Source organism: Asterias amurensis, chromosome 7 (genome assembly GCF_032118995.1).
Source record: "Asterias amurensis chromosome 7, ASM3211899v1".
Classification (NCBI taxonomy): Eukaryota; Metazoa; Echinodermata; class Asteroidea; order Forcipulatida; family Asteriidae; genus Asterias; species Asterias amurensis.
Window position 1 is genome coordinate 12689862 of NC_092654.1, and position 25596 is coordinate 12715457.

Here is a 25596-nt window from a genome sequence, read left to right on the forward strand (position 1 = left end):
ATCAATAAAAAAAACAAATCCGTGAATTTTTTGACTCAATTGGTCATCGCAGTTGCAAATTTTTTTTTAAAGCACCCTTGTAGCCAGATTCGTGTGCTTTCAGCCAGATGCATTAAAAGGCTCAAGGTGAAGTCTTTTATTAGTTGAGTGAGAAATTACCCCTTCTCAAAAATAATGTTACTTCAGAGGGATTCCTTTCTTACAATATTATTTTTTATACTATCAACAACTTGTCATTGCTCGTGCTCAAGAAGTAATTTTCCACGAATTTGATTTCGAGACCTCAAGTTTAGAATTTGAGGTCTCGAAATCAAGCATCAGAAAGCACACAACTTCGTGTGACAATGGTGTTTTTTCTTTTATTATTATCTCGCAACTTCGACGACCGACTGAGCTCAAATTTTCACAGGTTTGTTATTTTATGCATACGTTGAGATACATCAACTGTGCACATCACTAGTCTTTGACAATTACCATTAGTGTCCACTGTCTTTAAAAGATGGGACTTTTCTACCGGTCCTTTTTGATGGTATGCAATACTTACAATGGCTCAAAGAAGATCAATTTTAGGAAATCTCTAATTCAATAACTTATAATTGCAAAATCAAACTGTTTTTCATTATAGTAAGAGACTCGTCCACCTTTGTTACACGATGAAACGAATAGGCCTAAAAACAAGTTAACAAAACAGTTTCACAAATTAATAGGAATTATTTGTACAAATTAGAGGAATAATAATTGTAAAGTAGGATGTTCATGTTTCACGGCGGAAAATAATTGAACATTGGAATAATGGGTAAAACTTTATCTTTGTGGTGATAGTCCTTAAATAAAGTAAACAACTAAAAAAATCGGGCAACCTCGGTGGTCTAGGTATGACACTGCGCTATTGCAAAGGTCGTGGGTTCGAATTTCACCCTAGTAACATGCCTGTGATTTTGTTTCAGAACTCGGGAAAGTACCGAGTATTTGCTAACAATATGCCTTGTCTGTATATACTATCGCATAAACCAAAACGGCCGTTATTAAAATGAAATGGATCTACCTGCCGGCCAATAAAATTGTGAAACTTTAGGCCTACAAGAGCCCCCCCCCCCCCCTCCCCCACAAAAATAATTTACAACGACATTTAGGGATAAGGGCCTTATTGAATTGGTAACTCGAGGCTCTGAGGTGAACCCACTTTATTCATTGCGTAAATTATTCCTTTTATAACCGTCGGTGTTCATGACTGGTGGTCTTTAAAGGCACTGGACACCTTTGGCAATAATTGTCAAAGGCCAGTTTTCTCATTTCTCAACATGCATATTGTAACAAGCTTGTGATCATTTGAGCTCAATCGGTAATCGAGAATGCGAGATGAAAGAAAACAAACCCTTGTCAGACGAAGTTGTGTGCTTTCAGATGCTTGATTTCGAGACCTCAAATTCTAAATCTGAGGTCTCGAAATCAAATTCATGGAAAATTTCTTCTTCTCGAAAACTATTCCACTTCAGAGGGACCCGTTTGTCACAATGTTTTATACTATCAACCTCTCCCAATACTCGTTACGAAGTAAGTTTTATGCTAAAACTTATTTTGAGTCATTACCAATAGTGTCCACTGCCTTTAAAGGCACAGGACGCCTTTGGCAATAATTGTCAAGACCAGTGTTCTCACTTGGTGTATCTCAAAGTATGCATACAAGAACATATATCTGTGAAAATTTTGACTCAAGTGTTCATCAAAGTTGCAAGAAAATAATGAAATCTTTGTGGCACAAAAAATGGAGCGCTGTCAAATGCCTTAAGAAAAGCTTCAGGCCTGAAGTTTGTTATCAGATTCACTGAGTGAGAAATTACCTCTTTCTTAAAAGTTACGTTACTATCAACAGCTCCCCGCTGATATTTACCAAGTCATTTTTTATGCTACCAATCATTTTGAGTAATTACAAAAGTATAGTATCCAGTGCCTTTAATTAATGAACAAGCATCCCTCTAAATAAAGAGTTTAACGATATCGGCAGTGAGGCCTATTGATTAAGAGTTGTTGTTGAGTACACTAGTTCTTTGTTACTTCTCTGAGTACGCGTATTTTTAGTGAGTTACAGACCTTTTCCGTCAATATAGTACTTTTCTGTGAGTAAAAGATAACTTGCTAGTGATTAGAAGGACCTTTCTGTGTAAACGAGTACCTTTCTATAACTAAGTACGAGTACTTTTGTGTACAAGTACTTTTCTGCGTGTACGAGTACTTTTCTGTGAGTACGGGTATAATGTGAGTGTAGGCCCTACAAGTACTTTTCTGTGAGTATACGAGACAGGCTACTTTCTATACATAAGTACGAGTTTTCTTTGACATAAGAATGAGTACTCTCCTGGTGTTTTTCTGTTTAATAACTTTTCTTTGTATACGAGTCTTTCGTGTGCGCGGGTCATGTGGGTTCGAGTACCTCTCTGTGTGAGTACATAGTCCATATTACAACTAAAGTTTTTTCTTTCGAGTGTGCGAGTACAGGTGAGAGGACCATTACCGAGTACGATTACTAGGGATGGTCACAAGTACGCGATTAATAAAGAAAGTATGAGTACTACAACTCTAACTTAAAGGGAAGGTACACGTGTGGGTATTACTCAAAACAATATTAACTTCAAAACTGACTTGGTAGCGAGCTTTGGAGGGCTGTTGATAGTATAAAACACTATGGGAAACGACTCCCTCTGAAGTAATGTAGTTTTTTAGAAAGAAGTAATTTCTCACTAAAATACTGTCTTTTATTCCTATCTGAAAGCACACAAATCCGTCAAACAGCTGTTTTTTCTTTCATTTTCTCGCAACTTCGATGACCGATTCAGGCCAAATTTTCACAGGCTTGTTATTTCAAGCACATGATGGGATAACAATTTAATACCAAACGTGTACCTTCCCTTTAAACATGTACTTTATACTCACCCGTTCCGCATATGCATAGTACCAGTAAAGTCACCATTGTAACCATTGATAGACGAACTACCGTCAAGTCACCACAGAGCCTCATGATGGTGTTTTCTTTTAGTGAAACAAGCCACAACAAAAACGTTGACGTTGATGAGGCGTTGATGGACCAGGACGAACTGGCAGCTTGTCAGAATGATGATGGCAACCGAACGTAAGGGTGATGGACAATTCGTTTCAGGACAGCGAAATGATAACTAAACCACGCCTTTTGGGTTTTGGTTTCTGATGGCGCGTGTATGTGTAGCTATGTACAGCGTTGTGTCGAGCTGTCGTCTATTATGTAATGCTGGAAATCGTAGAAGGCACTGTAGGCTCGAGCACCAGGATACGACTGGCTTATTCACATCCCGGTTCGTTATTTTAAAGGAAATTTGTCACTTTTCATTGGCCTTGAAATAATATTCTCCGCCTACACCTTTCCCTCATAACTCACTTTGGATAGACTAGTTATTGTTCAAGACGCAACTTTTGTTTGCTTAATGTGCTTGCTGTGAAGAAAATTACGAGGGCGGAATCAAAATAGTTTTGAATAAAGACTATATTAAAGGATGTCATACACGGCTTATGTGGTATCTGTTGAGCTGATTGGTCAAAACCCTCTGATGCGCATTAATGTGGATCACTGTTTGGCTACTCGTCATTATAGTATTGAGATTGCCAACGCCCGTAACAGTCTCCTTCTAAATTTGTTAATTTGTTTCGGTGCGTCTGTTTTCAATAGATAGACTGCAAATGACGTCATTGACCACCATCTTTGATTTAAAACAATGGAAAGTGCACGCGTGTACGAGAACGACTCTCAGCCAATAAGAGCCTTTATACGTACACATACCATCAACGATGGTTAGATCCTACTTTCAAAACTAAACTGAGGTTGGATTTGGTTTTCAGAACGGATAAACACGGGAAATATAAGGTGTATATATAATTTAGTATTAGCGTTTTATTCATTTTTATTTTGGCATCAATGCAATAAAATAAAATTGTAATCGGTTTTTCACTATTTTCTCGTGACCCAGATGGCCGATTAATCTCAAACTTCTACAGGTTTGTCAGTTAATGTATATGGTGGATTACATTAGTGCTTACACTGCAGGCGACTGTTTTGTTAGCAAAAACCGTTTCTGTAATGTTCCTTTAACAGTGTATTCTGATGGATACAAATTTCCAAGTTTTCTTTGGTTTTATAATTTTTTAAAGTATACCTCTCGGAAGAAAAATTATTAAGTATACGAAAAAAAGAGGTGCCACCCGTTAACACCCCTTTCAGTTGCAGTAAGTGCATGAGAGGCATAAATTCTGAGCGTGCTCCGTGATGTATAAAGCGAGGCATCATATTCAAATTTTGAAGAGAGGGTTCATTGAAATTTTCAAACCATTATTTTCCACGCTTTAGAATTCGAGGTCTCGAAATCAAATATCTGAAAAGGACACAACTTCGTGTGACAAGGGTGTTTTTTCTTTTATTATCTCGCAACTTCGACGACCAATAATCGAACTCAAATTTTCACAGGTTTGTTATTTTATGCATTAAGACACACCAAATGAGAAACAACATTGGTCTTTGACAATTACCAATAGTGTACAGTGTCTTTAAGATATGATCTGTGCACTATTCTGGTGTCCTCGTCTTGAGTTTTAATGCCACAGGGTGCCATCATCCACCTCTTAGTCTATCTACCCCCATCCCTTCTATTTCACCAACCCCCCCCCCCCCCCTTTCTCCCTGTCTCCTTTCTGATGAGTATGATTAGGAAACGGGCGCTTGGCTGGAAGGCCTTTTGCGCAACATTCGACATTTCTGTTTCATCACGGACCCTCTGCCACCAAGGATGCTTAATTGCAATCGCAGCGGCCGGAAGGGCAATGCGTACCGGACGGGGAAGAGTCCCACGTAGGAGACACGTTACATTTCGAGACAGTAATTAATTATACCTCGGTGCAGAATTGGCAAGGAATCCCTTTTTTACGGCATATTGGTGTCATATCAGCTTACTTGACTTGTAAACTGCTAACTGTGCAGCCCTATAAAGCCGAAATGCACAGTGTACAAAATTCCATATAGCTATAGTATCGCTGAATCATTGTGATACCATAAAACGATGTGCTCATGGCGCGAGTATACAGAATTCCCGGCAAGCATCCATGAATCTAGAGCCATGCAAATTTGCCCAAGTAAACATTTTAATATCAAAGAGAAGTAAACAGCTAACTTGGTCATTAGGCTGACCATTGAGCAATGCTCCATGGGCTGACCCGGTAAATTGTTAACAAACTCTGATTTCGCATAATTGTTGACAATTTTTGGCCACTTTTGGCCAACATGGTATCGAATAATTATGGGTAAATTCTGACCGGACAGTTTTTCAGAAAATAAGACATGAATCCACAATTTAACTTAACCAAAACTCAATCTCCGAAATGTTTCTTTTAGCATGACGAGAATGAAAACTTGCATTATATGCCAACACAGAACTCAACTAAACGGTCCCTTTGGACAGAATTTTTACTGTGGCCTTAAATTGTTGATTTCCTCCAGTCGTCGTGGGCACGCGGTAATTAAATCGCCTGTGGGGCAGCCTATTGTTCGTGTGGAAGGACATTGTTTCACAACTTGAAATTAAAAATCCCGGGAGATGATGTCGACTTGGTCACCGTAGGCCAATAATTTATAATCTCTCTCTGAGAAAATCTCTTCACACCAAATAAATTTGCATTGGCGCGATGCGTCCAATTGGTTGACTTTTATAAACTGGATTCAAAATTCGACAACTTTGCATTTATCTTTTGGCGCGACGTATTGATGGCGTCTGCACCAGTCAATTCGTCATATTACGCTGAAGTATACGGGGTGGCGCACTTTAAGAAATAATATGATTCCCCGACGCACTGTGTATTAAGTTACATATTTCTGTATTATTGTAAACTTTCTTGTGCTTGGATTTTGACATAAAGTTTAGTTAATAGCAGCCAGGGGGGCGGAAGGGCTCGCGCCACGAACCCGCCACCTACGTTGAAAATAATCTCATTCTTCTCTTCCGACGAGCGCCGGTCGAAGCTCTCTATACAAACCTACGCAAACGGCGCGCTATGTAGTGCACGTACATTCCCTGTATAAAATTAAAAGATTTCGAATACGTTCTCCCCTTTGAACGCAGGCGCGGCCGTTGAGACTGCCTGGACGGGTCCATTTAATCAAAGGGTGCGTTTATCTCTAAATAATGTTAGTTCACCCAATGTCTACACTAGAAAACATCGTAAATGATTTTTTGTTGCATTGCCAACTGCTTTAGTAATTTAATAATTTAATAAGCAACATATATTTAGCGTAAACGACATGTCTTACATATTATGTTTAAGGTGTGCGCTTGCCTCAGAATTAACATTACCTGCGGCGAATGTTCCCGTCCGTCAACAGACGATCGTTTGCGTGGAAACCAAGTATAGGCAGAAACCATTTTCTCAACAATACCTCTCAAAAAAACGTCAAATATCCAGAGGATGTACGGAGGGATTTTGTTTAAACTTTCAGGAATGAAAGATCTATCCCTCATCACAACATTTAGTAAAATCAGAGGATGAACGATAATTTTTTTCTTCACATTATGTCGATGTTTATAGCCATTTTAGGGGTGACGTTTTGTAACAAAACTCCCGCCTGGACCCATTCATACACGTTGGTCGCTGCAATAAGCCAACGGAAAATTTCGGTAAAATGTTTAAGCATTTATTTTATGTAAAACTAACCAGTTTAACAATTGAAAATGCTCTTACAATAAGTACTGTTATGTTTTCAGTGCTGTTAAAGAGAGAATTTCAACGGTATTCATGTTATCTTTTCTTGTTTAATATTGTCATCACCTATTTTTAAAATGGAGTGTACCCAAAACGCGCTAGCAAATGATTGCGCAATACCCCTTCCGCCCCCCCCCCCTGATAGCAGCGATAACGAAAACGATAACGATCACAACGCAAAGAAAACGCATTCCATTGGTCAAAATGCTCCACGCAGACTACGCACACGTTCATTACACCAGGGGAATGCGTTCTTGTGTCGTTATCGTTGTCGTTATCGTTATCGTTATCGCTGCAGTGGGCATGGCCGACCGTGTTAGTTCGCAAAGTAAAACGAAAACCACGAAACTTCGAGGCAAACTTGTGTGGACCATTGTATTCTACTTTAACAACATCTGTCCAACCATATGCATTTTATAACAAACGGTTACAAATGTTTTTCAAAGACCAACTCGACCGATCCAAGGCACTCGCGAATTTGCTCAACCTTTCTCAGGTTGGTTCAGCCATCTATATTGCAATGTGCTTGTAATGTAATCCAAATATTTCACACATGGTTTTGAATCCTTCGTTAGTATTTTACGAAGCGCAACAATGCGCTATAATAAGTTTTACATCAATGGGACTCAATGAAAGACAGTGGACACTATTGGTAATAGACCCTTCCCATGAAATATGTAAATTGCACACAGCGCGTGCGCACTAACATTTTGGTGGCAATTTAAAATGAGGGAAAATCGCGCTGTTTTGCGAAAAATCGCGAAAAAACACCCTTGTTACACGAAGTTGTGTGCTCTCTATGCTTGATTTCGAGACCTCAAGTTCTAAATCTGAGGTCTCGAAATCAAATTTCGTGGATAATTACTTTTTTCTCGAAAACTACATTACTTCTGAGCCGTTTCGCACAATGTTTTATTCTATCAACCTCTCCCCATTACTAGTATACCAAGTAAGTTTTTATGCCTAAAAAGATTTTTTGAGTAATTACCAGTAGTGTCCACTGACTTTCAAAGACTCAAATAATGCATGCGAGTAAGAATTTGTATCCGTATTCCAGGTCCCAAGTAGCCTGACCCATATCTGGGTCAGGCTGACCCTGGAACTGGTCACAATTTTATTTAGATTTTTACTCGAATTCTGCATTGACTCATTTCAGGGTCATTTTGACACATCATACCGGGTTATAATAACACTGAAATTGGTCAGACCGAATGGGTCTCGGATCCCATGGTTTTGACCAGGGAGTTTTTAGAGTGCCACCCTTTCTTCTGTGATTTTGGGGGTGCCCTTCTCGGCCAAACATTACTCATTCATTCGACACAGGCCTCCCAAAGAGGGAGACGCATTGATCTGGCCAATAATTTCCCGCACAATGATTTAATAATACGAACATCTAAACGTCATCATTGCGTAAGAATCTTGTTTATTTTGCTCAAGGGGAAGTTTCGGAAGGAATAATGAAAACTGTTTGAGGTTAAACCTCATGATTAGTTGTCTGCGTTTCATTATTATCTATTTTTGTCTTTTAAGAACACAGCCAGTGACATTGTGTCTGGGACTGCGCAGGAAGTTGACGTATACATGACGTAGGTATACTTTGAACCAGTGGCGACTGATGATTTGGGAGGGGATTGCAAAAATCGATGTTATGTCCATCGAGAGTTAGGTCCATAATCTGCATAACAAACTTTGTCAAACTACCGCGCAATCCGAGTCAAACTCACATAACCAGGGCCAGGCCAGCTTGACCCTTTAATGGTCAGTCCAGCTACCTGTGGACTCATAATCCTGGTCAGAAATTTGTCCATCCACAAAATGAAACAATTTTAATTTTAAAACGGACACTGGTGGATGGAAGATACGTATTGAGTGGGACCACACGCACATTCAGCTTTTGCTTTAGATGTGAAGTATAACCGACGGTAATTTTCAAACTGAAGGCTAGAGTAGTGTAAGGCCGTGTCCGAATTGGCGACTTCGGCTACAGCTATATACGGCTAGGGCGCGCGCGTATGCTATTCTTCAACACTGACAGACGCGCTGATCTAGCCGTAGCTGTAGCCAAAGTCGCCAATTCGAACACGGCCTTATTTCCCTGAAAACGGACATTTTGGGGTGGACACCGTTGAGTGGGATCATCCGCACATTCAGCTTTTGCTTAAGATGTGAAGTATAACATACCCTACTCCTCGCTTGGTAATTTCCAAACTGAATGCTAAAGTAGTACAATGCCCCTGAAAATTTCGCAAGTGAATATTACGCATAGTGGTGTCCGAGGGAAGTCCCTTTCCCCGGAGATTTTATCCCCATTGGGAAATTAACGTGTTCTAAAAGAGGATGGTTCAAAAGAGGGTGCTATCGGAAGAACTTTGTACATAGGGTACGTTCGTTGAGCTTCCCTGGGTCTACCCCGGTGCTCACTCGGGTGAGCCCCCGACAAGAGCTAAACGAACGACCACTCACCGCTCTCGTAGTGACGACGTCGTTTACCTGGGGCCAGCCCCCACATAGGGCCGGTGCGTTCGTTTAGCTTCCCTGGGTCGACCCCGGTCTGCCCCCGGTGCGTTTGAATAGCTTTGACGTCATTTCAGGGGCTCACCCGGGCCATACGAGCCCCCCAATGACCTGCTTGTGGAGTGGGTCACTTGGGGGCTGGCCCCAGGTGCATTGTCACTACGAGAGCAGTGAGTGATCGTTCGTTCGTTTAGCTCTTGACAGATAGGCACCCATAGTTAGCCGTATTGGGGACCTCCGGGTGGGTGTGTGGCGGCAGTCTCCTGCCAACACACAGATTACTTCGCGGAGAGGCATATCATGGGAGAACGAGAAACTTGAAATGAACAAAGATCGAGAACACTTTTATTTCGGTACTCGGTCGAATCCATAAGTCTGGACGTGCTGAGGGACTTCTTGTCCATGAGCGATGCAGGGGGATGAGTATGAACATTGTGCAAGTTACAACTCATCACTATGCAACAACCACTCCCCTCGACTGAAGAAGGTGAGGCAAGTGATATTGCCCCGGAGTGTGTTCCACCAAATGACAGACTATGTACGTTTACAAATTTCTCTTCCATGACTTATTTTGACAATATAGATATTGCTCAATTTGTTAATGATACAATGTTCTTCAAAACTCGTGCAAGTTGAGTAGTGTGATGTACAACATAACATGACAGAAAAAATAAAGCAACCCACGCACTGCCCCAGAGCCGGCTATGTGCACTGCAGTTGAATAGCGCCCTCTTGTGAAAATTCTTTCACTGTTTTTATCATCACACAAATGCATACACACACATGCATCATATCAATTATCATACAGACGGCAGAAAAGTACCGAGAAGGGGGAGTAAACACCTGAATCCTGAAGTCCACACACAGTGGCAGTGCCTACAGTTTTTAGACTTAAGTTCAGTTGCTCACGTTGAAGTTGAATAGTGCCACATACCGTGTGACGTTGTTATTCGTAGGTGAGATATGTAATTGTACTAAAAATTTGTAGCCATATACGGTTGTAAAACTAAAGATTTACATAAAGTTTTCTAGACAGCTGATGACGGAACTAAAGTTTGCCAAAAATGTAGTTGTTCCGGCGTCCCACGGACGGTCATGGCATGCAGTGCTACTGAGCACTACTTCCTGCTTCGCTATTTCATGTAAAAAGGTTCTCTAAATCTGTCACTGTCAACGGTTGTTAATAACACTGGTTGGTACTGTACTGACTATCACCTTCTTCCTGTTTCGTGTAATTGGTCAACAGGTCAAGTCAAGTCAAGTACAATGTCCGAATGTGATGTCGCTACAAAGCACATCCTATTCCTAGTCATTTTACTCCATGGAGTCATGGTTCTTGGTTGGTTTTCCTCCCAATGTGAAAGAGTGTTGACTTGCATACAAAGTTGTCAGTCTGTCAGTCCATAGAGCAAGGAATCAGTCTTACTCCGTTTGCTTTTAATTGAATAATGTTATTTATTTTGACCCCTTCGTTTGTCTATGGTTTGCCTACTTACATTGTTACCTAGTTGCGATAATGTTCCTTCCCAACTTGAGTGTTTAAGTTGGGGCGTCCCTAGCCCAGGGCGTCCCAACTGTAGTTGGGATTTCACATAGAGCTCAACAGTACATGCATGGATTACTGTACTGTCGGGTCCAACTTTGTAGACTTGATTTCAAGTCTGAGACTGCGGTTATGTCTTTGCATCAGCAGACTGCCGCCCCAAACTGTACCAATGGGTTGACTGTCCCAACTCAGTGTAGTCTGTGGGATAGGCCCGGGTTGATAATATTTTGCTGAGTGGTAGGGATGGTCTCCTCATAGAAGATGGGACAGTTGTTACTCTACTTGGGACTCCCGGTCCCAACTGTAGTAATGACTGTCCCAACTGTAGTGGGGATAGACCAAATTTATTTTATAATATTTTATCTGGTAGAGATGGTCTCAACTATAGTTGGAACAGTCATTGGTACAGTTAGGACAGTCACTACTCTAGTTGGGACCCCCGGTCCCAACTGTAGAAATAACTAGACTTCGCTTGTTCAAGTTGTCTTGACCCCTAGGCATGTTTATTTGTTTGATGCCCACAAGTTCATCACTATTTGTATAAGGAAGTAGGCTCATACTGAAACACTGTAATTTTCAACATAAAACTATATTAAGAATTTCTTGAGAATAATTAATATACCCACTCAACAAACCCTTCTCTTGCGCACCGCCACGCTGCTACACTGCTAAACAATTACCGACTTGATTTCAAGACTAGCTCACACCACGAGGCTGTGCACACACATCAACCACCACCACACACAGCATGCAGCAGAAAACAACCCTGGTACCCTGCAATGCGTTGGTACCCTGCATTAAGTTGGGACCAGTCCCAACTATAGTTGGAGTCCCAACTATAGTTGGGACGATTATCAAGTTGGGGGCGTAACAATAACGTAACCCTCCTGCTACGCTGTCGGCAGGAGGGTTACGTTATCGCAACGAATTGGTACCGTGTTACTGTATTGTGTAACAGGACAGTTACATGTAAACTATTTAGTATGTCTTTTATGCTTGATGCTTGATGAAACACCGCCTAGAAAGCTAACTGCTTGTCCAAGGTGTGGTATCGGGGTGCTCTTATAGGGGTGCTTGTGTTGTGTGGTTGTGAAAGTGAAGATAAATTGAATTGTTGCTTTGAACTAAAATTGAATTGAAGCGCTAAAGGCATAGTAGTATTGTCAAGTTGACAGTAATAAAACTATGGCTTAAATGGCAGTCTCACCCCAATTTTTTTTAATAAGTACTTGGTTTCCATCCATAAAGGCAAGGAGCCACAGAGGTATGTGGGTGATTACGAGGTGTCGTTAAACGACTGCAGTACCATGGGTTACTGCAATCAATGGTCTTTATTTTGTTGTGTTGATGTGTGTTGATATTTTTTATAACTGCTCAGGGACACTCGACCTACAACAACTTTATGGCCCATTTGAAGGTTGAATAGACGAATATGGTATAAGTGTCTTGCTTAGATCAAGGACACAAGTGTGTCATTGTCTTGAAGGGTGTCAAAATTTGATGGAAATTGGGGGGAAAATGGATCCGTGTCCAAATTGTTCACAATTGTATAAACATGTTGTACGTGTAGGCCTAAATGACAGATAAAGGGTGTCCAAGTGATAGCCCGGCTCTTCAAATGGTTATAAATTTATGGAAATTTTTATAATTCACGGGCTTCTAATAACAATACTCAAAGCTACATGATACAGTGGCAGTACACTATTGTACATGTACATGTAGGGATAAGACACCTCAGAGAAGAGGTAAAGGTCCAAGGTTGCAAATATGTGTTAAATGTTTTCTACATGTATGTTTTGAGCTGCACAGTTACACCCTTGTTTGATCATAACTGGATTGCACAAGACTTGAGTATAATGTTCAGTTTATGTATGTAGGTTACTACAATAATGAAGGCCCTATCAATTTTACTTCACTCCAGCTTAGAGTGTAGTACGTGTAAAGTACAAAACAATTTGAGTATCAGGGAGTTATAAATTATTTATCATCCATCGATTCCAATGTCAGGCCTGTGCTTCAATTTTGAAAGTGCAAGAGCACCAAGGCAATTCACCTTGACGGGCACCCTAAGAGGAATTTCTCAAATTCTACTGGAGCATTTCAAGGGCACCAAGGCAATGACCAGGGTGCATGGAGGCAATCGACTTCATTGCCTCTGTGAAGTATCAAGCCTGCGCAACGTTAAGTACCAGATGATCTGCAAAGAAAGCATCATGTTCATATTTGTACCCTACAGAAAAACACTGTCTGAATGTAACATCCCTAACGCTACAATTTACTCTGAAGGCTATCAAGCATTGATTTTACACCATACACTGGTTGACACTCATGTCCAACCTTTAAAGGGAGGAGGACCGTCTTAAAGGAACACGTTGCCTTGGATTGGACGAGTTGGTCTTTGAAAGGCGTTTATAACCATTTATTATGAAATGCATTTATACAGATATTTTAAAGTAGAACTAATGATCCACGCAAGTATCACTCGAAATTGCATGGTTTTCCTTTAAAGTCGTGAACTAACACGGTCGGCCATTTTTTTTAGTCAAAATTTTGACTCCACAAATGGCCGTCCGTATATTCTACTTTTAAATTATCTATCTAATCATGCATTTGATAACAAATGGCTTCAAACGCTTTTCAAAGACAAACTCGTCCAATCCAAGGCAACGTGTTCCTTTAGGATAGGTCTCAGCTTTTTTTCGAGGGCATCATTCAATGGAGCTCACATGTAATCATATATGCTCGAATGATGTCACTCCACTGCCACTGCAAGACACCATTGACCCATTTAATCCAAGAATCATGGCTTGTCAAATAATCCATGACCAACTGGAACAACAAACATGTTGGTCCAAGCTCTGACCTGACACTGCATTACTAGTTTACGTACTTAAAAAAGGGTCTAAGTACTTTTTGTAGGACGAAAAACACAATGTCCACAGGTTTACATTGAACTCGCACAGTTTGAAAATATGAAAATATTACTTGCTGAGGTGCTGTAGTTTTTGAGAAATGAGTAGAACAATGTCATGAAAATAATTTTCGTCTCAGTGATCATGAAACGTAAATTATTTTAGCATGTAAAAACATTTTTTCTTGACATTGTTTTACTCATATCTCAAAAACTACAGCACCTCACAGCATCTAACATTTTAAGGTGCGCTTTCTACTGTCATAATCTTCAAACTGTGTAAGTTTGATGTAAATCTGTGGGCATTGTGTTTTGTGTTACAAAAAGTACCCAAATCCTTTAAAAAGAGGGTGTCTTTGGTAATAATAATCTCTAAAAATTAGTGACCTTAAAAAATTACAAACAGCACTCTTATTTTAGACAGTGGTCTGCTGGCAAAAGTTGGAAACCACCGAATAGAGGACCAGTCAAAAATATTTCATAGTGGTTCGGCTGGCAAGTTCAATGTTTAAAGGCAGTGGACTATTCGTAATTACTCAAAATAATTATCAGCATAAAACCTCACTTGGTAACGAGTAATGGGGAGAGGTTGATAGTATAAAACATTGTAAGAAACGGCTCCCTCTGAAGTAGCGAAGTTTTCGAGAAAGAAGTAATTTTCCACTAATTTGATTTCGAGACCACAGATTTAGAATTTGAGGTCCCGAAATCAAGCATCTGAAAGCACACAACTTCGTGTGACAAGGGTGTTTTTTCTTCCATTATTATCTCGCAACTTCAACGACCAATTGAGCTCAAATTTTCACAGGTTTGTTATTTTATGTTGAGATACATCAAGTGAGAACCCTTGTCTATGACAATTACCAAACGTGTACAGTATACAGACCATTGTAAAAGCTGGCAGACAAGTAAAACAACAAGCTAGGTCCTGCTAGTAGCTTGTCACTGAAAAAGTTAAGGCCAAACCTTGATTACACAATGTAGACCAACAAAAACACCCATGTACCATGGAGGTATTATCCAATTATGGCCTATGAATTTGTTTGTGTGAATAAATCCATAGCCTAATCTTTTACCTCTTGGGTTCAACCATTTTAAGGCCAAAATAAGAATTAAATGGCAGAATAGCAAGCAGTCAGGCAAGCCCCTTTTGCATTTCAAACTTTTTCATTCAATTATTGTTACATTACAGGCCTACTGGATGCTGGAAATGTCACAAAGACTGATAAGAATAAGATCCATTGTATTTAAATCAACTCAACTCCGAATGAAGTGAACACAGGTTTTTTGTTCCATTAGGCCAGTCACCTTTCGATTCCTCACTAGAAAAATATCCAGTGTTTGTTCTTGGAGTGCTCCTGTGATGTTTTGTTTTTCTCCAAGGTCTTCCTATATTGATTCTACAGTGTTGTGCACTGGTTTATGGTGTTATTGTACACTGTGTACAATGGACCAATAATGCTTCAAGGGTGTGTATGAGTGAGATTTCTTTAACCTTGATAAGTGCAAACATCTTGGCTGTGACACAGTACATGTTTACTCAGGTATTTTGAAGGTTGAACACAACAGAAAATGTACCCTATACATTATTATACATTTTTAGTAGGTCTGCAGTAAGTGAAAATGAAGCGCTATAACCAGAACCAATGGAATGAAGGTTCCTCTAGCACTAGCAGTGAGTATTATAGTGTACAATGTTGTGTTACTTATAATGGTGTACGGTCCAGTTTGTGTACTGACAATTATTGTTGTCTCTCAGCTCCTGAGTTTTTAAGAAACTGGGCTCAATTTCTCAAGAGTTAAAATTTAACTATGAGCCACCACACCACAGTTAAGAACCACCACCCCAGGGTTTAGAACCACCACCCCTTGGTTTAGAACCAACTCTCCCGGTTTTAGAACCAACTCCCCCCTGGTTTAGAACTAACTTCCATAAACGGTTTAGCACCACCACCCCATGGTTTAGAAACGCCATCCCATGGTGGTTTAGAACCAACTCTCCTGGTTTTAGAACCAACTTCCCATGGTTTAGAACCAACTTCATAAACGGTTAAGAACCACTAACCCACGGTTTAGAACCAACTCCCTGTGGTTTAGAACCAACCCTGTGGTTGTAGAACCACCACCCCATGGTGGTTTAGAACCAATTTTCCTGGTTGTAGAACCAACTCCCTGTGGCTTAGAACCAATTTCCATAAACGGTTTAGAACCACCACCCCTTGGTTTAGAACCACCACCCCATGGTTTAGAACCACCACCCCATGGTTTAGAACCACCACCCCATGGTTTAGAACCACCACCCCATGGTTTAGAACCACCACCCCATGGTTTAGAACCACCACCCCATGGTTTAGAACCACCACCCCATGGTTTAGAACCACCACCCCATGGTTTAGAACCACCACCCCATGGTTTAGAACCACCACCCCATGGTTTAGAACCACCACCCCATGGTTTAGAACCACCACCCCATGGTTTAGAACCACCCTGTGGTTCAGAGCAAGGGTGTAATTGGCCTCCCTGCTACTCAAATAAACCTTTGTATCACTTGATACCCTACTTGTTTACTGAGTAAACATCTCTAGCCACTAACCAGATAAACCCGTGGAATAGCTTAGTAAGCCTTGGAATAATTTGTACTAGCCACTCATGCATGTTCAGTACAGGTACTTGTACTTATGTACACCCACTCTTGTAGAGCTAAATACAGTTTTGTATTGGGTAAAGTACATGTACCGGTACTTGATTTGTATTTGAACTTTGGAATATAGACTTTTAAAGCATTCACTTCAATGATATCCGTGCTAGCAGATAACACTAACAGTGAGTATTGTTGTGAACTACATTTATTTAAGCGAGACAGTTTTTTTAAGAGCTAAGTTAAAGTAAAGGCAGTGGACACTATTGGTAATTGTCCAAGACTAGCCTTCACCATGGAGGTAGAAATGCCTTCACAGTTGGTGTATGTCAACATAAGCATAAAATAACAAACCTGTGAAAATTTGAGCTCCTTTGGTCATCGAACTTGCGAGATAATAATGAATGAAAAAACACCCTTGTCACATGAAGTTGTGTGCGTTTAGATGCTTGATTTCGAGACCTCAAAATAAATTGTAAATCTGAGATCTCAAAATCAAATTCGTGGAAAATTACTTCTCGTCACCAAGAAAGGTTATTATGCTAATAATTATTTTGAGTAATTATCAATAGTGTCCACTGCCTTTATGCTGTAAGTGATCTCCTGAATTCTGAATCTGCTCTGCAGGCTACAGTACATGTAGAATAAAAAGTAAGACAAGTTCTCACAGCTAGGCAAGCATTTAGTATACACATGGTGTTATTTAACCGAAATTACGTGATACACCATGCGTTGTCTCAAACCCATTAACTGTACCCCTAAATATTGGTGGGTGGGTGATTGATTGACATTAGTTATTGCAAGAATTTGTTTTATGTAAACTTGCATGTAAAACAAACTTTCAAACTTCATTGTTAGGAAAGCCCAGCAAAGGTTGTTCTTTGTAAAAGATTGAGGAAATTCTGTGTCGGCCAGGATTTGCTGGTAAGTTTTATCGGGCTGTGGTAGAGAGTGTTTTGACAATGTCGTGTAGATAACGCTGCTTGCATCATACCTGGTTATGAAGTACTTGTCTGCTTTTGATAAACGTTTATTGCTCCATGGTACGAGCAATCTGAGCTGACTCGTACCATATTCACAACAGTTTCTATCCCAGTGCAATTATTTAGGTTATTGAGTGATAAATACTTTTGAATGTTTTCTGGGAGTCTGCTACTTTTTACTGTTGTTTTCTTTGCATTTTGTGTGACTGTAGTTTATGTGTTAGTATGTACACTACATGTAGGCTATACAGTGGTTTTAGTACTAAACCCAACCCAGAGCTAGACAAATTTTCTGTGACAGTCCCAGGAATGAACGTACTTGGTTTCACCTGTTCACACTTGACTTGCTAACCCAGGCAAACTCCTAGGATAGCAAGTTCATGGGATGCGCATTTAATAATACAAGGTATTTATAAAGCGCTCTAACTAACAGGGGAACGTACCACAGCGCTCTACACACAATAAAACAAAATGAGCAAACAAATCAGTTGAACAAGTGGGTTTTGAGAGATTTCTTGAAGACTGCTAGTGAGCTAGAGTGTAGGATGCTGTGAGGTAAATTATTCCAGCATTTCAGGGGAATACACAATGTGTATTACACACTGTCCTAGGGTCAATAGAACACCACACGAAATGTACACTGAGTTCATAAGTGATGACAGAGCCCAAGCCAGAATCGATGCCCAAACTGGAATGGAAGCCCAAGTGGGGATTTGGAGAAGGCCCAAAGATCTTGGGTTACCATACATGTAAGTTCTTTTACTAACTCACTGAATGTCTTCATTTTGTTTCATTAACAGGTGTCTGCGAAGCAAGACTGCAATCGTCTAAGGGAAGACGGATCCATCTGTACTTTTAAGGGATATTCTGTCCTTGGGCTTCGTGGATTTGTTCTACGCAACTGAAGACAGAAACGGTTTCACTAAAACCAAACATGAATAGAGACTGTTCACAAACTGAACCAGAGACTTTTCAGAACCTCAGTTGATTTACCATAGCTGAGGAAAAGTGTTGCCTTCGTTGGAAATTTACCATAACTGAGGAAAAGTGTTGCCTTCGTTGGAAACACCTGTTTTACCCTCATTTAACTTCTTAACGTCTGCCATAGTGTTCCCTCTTCCAGCCACCCCGTCCCCCCTCACCCATTTATTTTCCCCCCCATTCTCTGAAATGGCAACCCTAGCAGTTAAACCCACAACCTTAGACTTGCCTCAAGCCTTTGGACATATCCGATCAAGCAGTGACTCCAATCTTCTGGAGAAAAGCCATAGATTTCCCAACAAGGATTATGAGGAAAGTCCAGAGGAGTATTATGGTGACAGACCGGAGACTGAGGGCTTTTCTATTGATCCAGACAAGAGTGAAAGGTATATTTATGCTCTTGAAAGTTCTTGTGTCGACCCAAACCATCAGGGCCCATATTCATAAAGCTGTTAAGCAGGAAATATTGCTTGAGGAATTTCTATGCTAAGCAAAAATTGACTTGGGCACCAGCCACAACAATGCAAGCTGAATGTGATTTTGGCTGGTATTCTGCTAAGCAATACTATTCTCTGCTTAGCCCTTCCTTGTGCTCACATGCTTTATGAAATTGGGTCCAGGGCTCAAATTTTACACTGGTCGGCAAGCTCCAGGCTAGTGATTTTTGCATTGGACTATTGAACTTCCGACCTGACAAATGTTGACTTTCAGTCTGATAAAAGTTTATACTTTTTTTATTTTTGAAAAATACTTGCGTTTGAAAAAAGTACAACTGAGATTAATATTCCGTTCTGGGATATGTTTCCTCCCAGTTTGGGACCTTACAAAGTTTATTTAATATGCTGATATCCCAATTGATCAGATTCCACAGGTTTTTATCTTATTTTACCACAATGTAGAGTTTAACGGCCGGCTCCTATCTAAAATGCTCTAGGAGTTGCGGCTGAGTCGAGAATCTTTAAAGGACTCGGACAACTTTAATGTTCTTACTCTGATGGAATCTTTTGTTGACAGTGACCAAGACACGGACTCTGATGTCCAGGATCTGGCAGGGGAATTCCGTTCCCGCCTCAATAGTAAAGGACACAATAGCAACAGTATTACCGAGAAACTCCATGAGGAACTTATAAAGGCCAAAGAGGTAACGTCACTCTCACCTTTCTTCTGTCTGACTGACAGTGACTTCTAAAATCTTACTGCTTTGTTATTTTGAGGTCTAGATTGTGAAGTTTTCTTCTTGTTTGTTTGTTGGTTTGTTGAGATGATCTTCCAATCAAGGGAACTCAGTAAACTCCCACAAGGGGAAATAACACCAAACTGTCATCAGCCAATCTCTCTCATACAAACATTGGTTTAACGTCTATGATTATTGAATTGCACAAATTGAGAAATTACCATTCAGTAACTAGACGACAAACTTATTCTTATCATTATGAAATCAGCTATCAACGTGGTAGGATTCAAAGCCACAACCTTGTGATTGCAAGTTCTGCAGTCTAACCACAAGACCACAGTGACCTTTGTTCTGTGTGGTTGATGGTGGTTGGATTTAAAAATGTTGATGCACCTGTGGGTGGATGAATCAAATTGAAAAACCTCACCCTTGGTCCGAAAAAGAAGAATTGCATCCCCTTAAGGTGACCCCTCTGCTGCTGCTTCTCAGGTTGTATCATAAGATTGAGTGTGATCCCTGGTTATACAGCAGTTCCAGTTTGAAATGGCTTCTTACTGTCACCCACGCACAAAGATGTTGACAAATAGGGAACCTGCTAACATAGAGCTAGAAAGCTCAGTTGGTAGAGTGTGGCATGTTAACCCCGAAGTCATGGGTTCAAATCCCAGTCAAGTCAATTTATCTTTGTTCCAACCCCAAATTATTTAAAAATTTACAGAGTCAGTTTCCTTGTGCACTTTTACTTACAAATACATTAAATGTCCTAACATAGATAGTTCCCAGTAGATGCCATCTTTACGAGCAAATTGCATTTTGGCTTGCAGGCATGGCAAGCGCTCAAATTACTAACGCAGCCGCGTTGTTAACTAACCAATCATGCAATAGGTTTTGTAAAACGTGCGCGTGCTGTACGTCGTTCTTGTGTTTAACGCATGACTGTGCTCCAAATTGCCTGTATAAATAGTTGATTATTATTTTATACATAGTTTATCTAGGAGGCTATCATTTGTATCCTGTTTTTTGCAGGCTCTTGAGTTGAAGGATGAACAGGTTTCTAAGCTGACCAGAGTAAGAGAAGAAATGGATCAGGAAATCACAGAATTAACAGCCAAGCTCTTTGAGGTAAGCCAGTCGTTCTTTTGTCAGAACTATAAGTAGTCTCCTGATTCTGAAATCTATTCTACCGAAGTAGAATAAATAGAAAGTTCTGAAAATCAACCTACACTGCAAAGTAGATCAGGTGTTTCTGCCAAGTGAATATATATACATCTTGGCTTTTAAAGCATCGGGAATTGGTAATTTCCAAAGACGAGTATCTGCACTTTGGGTAACTTAACATTGACTCCACAAAATGGCGTGCCGTGTTAGTTCACAACGTACATACGTACCAAAACCATGCAATTTCGAGGCAAATTTGTGTGGAACATTATTTTCTACATTTAAAACTTCTTTCTAACCATGCATTTTATAACAAACGATTTAAAACGCTTTTTAACGATCATCTCGCCCGATTCAAAGCAACGTGTCCCTTTAAACTCAATGGCCATGGCTTTGGAGCTGCAAAAGAATGACTTTGCGGGGAATGGTCCTAAAAGATTTAGTGTTCTGTAAATAATGGAATGCCTTAAAAATGTTGTATTACTTTCTGCTGGTTGATGTATGACATGCCCTTAACCTTACCAGGTTTTTGGGGCTCTGGTTGAAGGCCTAAATAAGAAAGTCAATTGATCACAGACTCTGTGGGGCATGGTGCAAAACAGATGTAGTCTTCTGTTAATTTTGGGTTGATTACCTTTGTTATTCTTTTCTAGGAGATGATGTATAACATTCCCTTATAAACAAATCTGAAGCAGGTTAAGAACCACGTGTTTAAACTTTGAAACCATCATCGTTTTTCCGTCCAATTGTTTTGTCTCCAAATACTGTATTTCCTTTTCCTTGTTTACTTTGAAAGGAAGCTCATATTATGGTCAACGAGTCCAACGTCAAGAGAGCGAAAGCAGAAAAGAGATTGAAAGAGGCCACAGGGAAGGTAGGAATCTCAATTTTACTTTCTCTTTTTGAACTCCCTGAATAAATTTTGACACCCCGTTAAATAATAACGACATTCATAAAAAAATATAATAAATTCCCTTTTATTATTATTGCTCCCCTTTTTCTATAAATGGAATGTATTTTTTGTACTTGTTTATGCCTCTGAAGAAGGTCTAAGCACTTTACAAAAAAACAATAAGAAAACAAAATTTACACTTGATTTGATTTTAAGACCTCAGAATTAGATTTTGAGGTCTGGAAATCAAGCATCTGAAAAGCACACAACTTCGTGTGACAAGGGTGTTTTTTCTTCCGTTATTATCTTGCAACTTCGACGACCAATTGAGTTCAAATTTTCACAGGTTTGTTATTTTGTGCATATGTTGAAATACATCAAGTGAGAAGACTGGTCTTTGACAATTACCAATAGTGTCCAGTGTCTTTAAAGGAGAGGCATGCCACATGCTGGGCCAGTCGAAATCTTTTGTAAGCAACTCACAAACGGAAATTCTGAGTCTCTTCGTGAATGCCATTCAATAAACGGAACCCATGGAAAGAATGAGTGTCGGTTGAGAACATAGTCGGGGTACATGGTGTGGGTAAAAAGACTATATGTTAAGAGGAAGTAGTTGAACCTAATTGGCAAACCAACTGCATGTACCATTAGACCTTTTCGCAAATGCCCTTTGCGCAAGCGCTGACTGTTGAATGACTGCATGATGGTCTAGCTAGCGATCAAACTTGCATACTGAGTATTTGTGAAGAGATCTATTGCAAATAGGCCTGACCTTTAGTTTAAACAGGGTCAAAGGTTGGATGTTGTTTTATACCGGACTACCAAACTCTGCGATTAATTATCTGAACAGGGAAGTATTTGACGCTTTGGGTTTTTTCCCCTACACTTATTTGTTTGGTTTCATATTAAAGTTCAAGTATTTCTTGTTTCATAGTCTGCCTGCCTTGAATTTGTTTGGTTTTATATTAAAGTTCAAGTATTTCTTGTTTCATAGTCTGCCTGCCTTGAATGGGAACTTACATTGTATGGACCATTGATATTTAGTGCTTAACTCCATTTCTTTTTTTAAAGCAGCAGTCGGCAGTTTTGTCCTTGATGCAATCCGTACTGCTTGTACTTTTGAATTGTTTATGTTTTTGAAATGTTCTCATGTATATTGCCTGCCTGAACTTTTTGGAACAAATTCTACTGGCACACTGAACCCTTTTGTTATAGGAAAAAGCCTAGCCTTCTCTATATACTTTGGTGTTTTTCTCTTTTGTGTGTAATTTATTAAATTAGGGTAGCGATTTGATAAAAAAAACAATCAATATGTTCGCTGATTGTTTACCCCTGTTGCTGGCTTGAGGTCAAGTCAACTCGTAAATAAAACTTCCTTGGTGTTGTCACAAACCCCACCCCTGATTAAACTGAGCTGCTATACACATATTTCACTTGAACTCATCAAGACAATTTAAATGCTCCTTTCAGATTGATGTACTCCAGGCGGAAGTACAAGCTCTCAAGATACTGGTGCTGACGTCCACACCAAGCAAGCCCAACCCCCAGTCTGCCACTAGCTCCAAGAAACGCAGCATCCTCTCCAAGAAGCCCTCCAAAGGTAGCCTGTCGCCAAACGTGTTCAGTCACCACAGAAACCACAGTTTGCAAGGGCCCATCTCGATAGAGATGACTGGGAACCAGAGTAACGGGGTACCGGCGACTTCATTGGCTCCCGAGAGTCCCAAGAGAGGAGAGGTGAGCAAATGCATGTAGTCTCCACACCCAGATATGAAATGTAAAATTTGTACCGCTGATTTGATTCGCCAAAAATTTTGAAATCAAATTACAAGTTCAGTAAAATTTGAAGCAAAAAATTATGAATACATAATAAACAGAAAAACTATTTAACAAATGTCTTTCTCTTGCTCTCTCTAGTCGGCCGAAGACGAAATCATTATGAGATGTGCCCAATTTTGAATATCCCTCATTAAGTTGGCGAGATCGATTGGAAGCACCAGATGTACCTGGCAACTTAATCTGTATAACTGAGCTTTTGTCTTCTAGTCCTATTGTTTTCCACCATTTCTCCTTCCATATTTTGGTGACCCTTCACTTTGGTCTTTCTTTTCTCCTTGCATTATTAGTATTATTAAACTTTTTTAATTTAGGCCGACCCAGTTCTCCTACGAGAGTTCCAGGCCTGGAAGGAGCAGCCCACCCTTAGCCGAGACGAACCCTTCATCTCAAGAATCTTCTCTGAGGATATCTTCCCGTGCCTCAACTTCCCAAATCAGACAATCTCTGAAAAGTTACAGGACTGTGTCGAGAAATTCACTCTCTTCATCGAGCCCCTTCCTGATAAAGGCTCACTACCAAGGTGAGAAAATCATTCACATTTGTAAATTTTGATGTACAAGGAGAACAAGGAGAAGTTCCCGATATCATATCAAAGTCTTATATAGCGCATGTATCTACCTAACAAGGTACTTGAGGCGCTGAGATATAACAATAATAATAATAATAATAATAATAATAATAATGATAAATAACGCTTATAAAGCGTCCATGGCGGGACCCCAAGTCGCTGTACACATTAAAATAGCTCCAAACAAGAGGCAGAGATAACCAAAGGCATAAAAGATTTCTAAAACTATAAAGAACTAAAAATGGACCAGCCAATAATTAAAACCACATACTGCAAAATTTAAAATTATGTAGCACATTATAAGGGTTTACAAGGGCGAACCCCTTCTCTTTTCGATAAGTGCACTGGGTTCTTTTACATGCATTACACAACACATAACTTGCGAAACCTTTCTAATAACAGTGTGTGTTTATGTAGGAATCCACCAAGTGCGCCCTCATTGTTGAACTTGTAGAAAGTTAACTTTTGGGGATGTCATGTGACATTCACAAAAGTTAACAAGTTCAATGTTGTTATTATGTTTTTGTCAGCAGTGCATAATGAAGAGACCAATGATGACAAAATAGTAGGCCTACAAAATATATTGCAATTCTGAATTCTTGTATTAAAAAGTATCCAAACCCTTAAAAAAGTATATTAAAGGCAGTGGACACTATTGGTAATTTCTCAAAATAATTATTAGCATAAAACCTCACTTGGTAACGAGTAATGGGGAGAGGTGGATGTTATAAAACATTGTGAGAAACGGCTCCCTCTGAAGTGACGTAGTTTTCGAGAAAGAAGTAATTTTCCTCGAATTTGATTTCGAGACATCAAGTTTAGAATTTGAGGTCTCGAAATCAAGCATCTGAAAGCACACAACTTCGTGTGACAAGGTCTTTTTTATTTCATTCATATCTCGCAACTTCGACGACCAATTGAGCTCAAATTTTGGCAGGTTTGTTATTTTGTGCATATGTATAGATACACTAAGTGAGAAGACTGGTCTTTGACAATCACCAATAGTGTCCACTGTCTTTAATTATGTTAAGTGCCTATTTCCCCTAGAAATGATTGTCTTGCCACTGATTGAAATCAAGATATATAACCTGTTGGTTACCTTATCAATTGTTTCCGAACGGTAGGCGGTGCACATTAACTGACCAGCAGCGTGCCTGCCACTACCGCATCAAGCTCGGAGAATCAGAAGAATCTGTGAATATCTGCACAGCGGCCAGGAACCGAATCGCTGCAGTATGTGATTTCTACACCTACCTGAGATACATCAAGCAGGGACTGGTCAAGAGTGATCGTAAGTTGCTTCTTTTTGATGAATCTGTCCCACTTTTATAAAAGTTTGTTTAAAATTTGCAAAGTGGGAGTATAATGCGCCGTATTTTTGACCATGTGGGTGCTCTAAATTGTTTCTCAGATTCGAATGTATTTTGGGGGGGAAAAATTATCAACACCACACTCTACTTCGGGAATTCTTTCTCAAAATAGTTTAGACTATCAACAGCTGCAGTGCTTCTCACCAAGTAAGTTGTTATGTTCATCAATTTTGTGGAAAATTTGCCAATCTACGACTCTTCCTTTAAATCCTTGAGTGTGTAGATAAAAAAGAACTAATAAACTTGCGATT

The 25596-nt window shown here is 39.9% G+C and overlaps 1 protein-coding gene across 5 annotated transcripts in view; it reads left to right on the forward strand.

The window, feature by feature from the left end:
• Positions 1-25596, forward strand: part of LOC139940085 (guanine nucleotide exchange factor for Rab-3A-like) — an 82920-nt gene that overhangs the window by 52074 nt on the left and 5250 nt on the right. For 3 of the 5 annotated variants that reach the window (XM_071936323.1, XM_071936321.1, XM_071936322.1), the window contains 7 exons: positions 18164-18730; positions 19359-19485; positions 20545-20640; positions 21473-21550; positions 23039-23305; positions 23719-23927; positions 25100-25266. In XM_071936323.1, the coding sequence (XP_071792424.1) occupies positions 18534-18730; positions 19359-19485; positions 20545-20640; positions 21473-21550; positions 23039-23305; positions 23719-23927; positions 25100-25266 (1141 nt within the window). In that variant the 5' untranslated portion in view covers positions 18164-18533. Of the gene's footprint in view, positions 1-10064; positions 10242-18163; positions 18731-19358; positions 19486-20544; positions 20641-21472; positions 21551-23038; positions 23306-23718; positions 23928-25099; positions 25267-25596 lie in introns of those variants that run through there. The other 2 variants (XM_071936320.1, XM_071936324.1) reach the window with 1 other exon arrangement.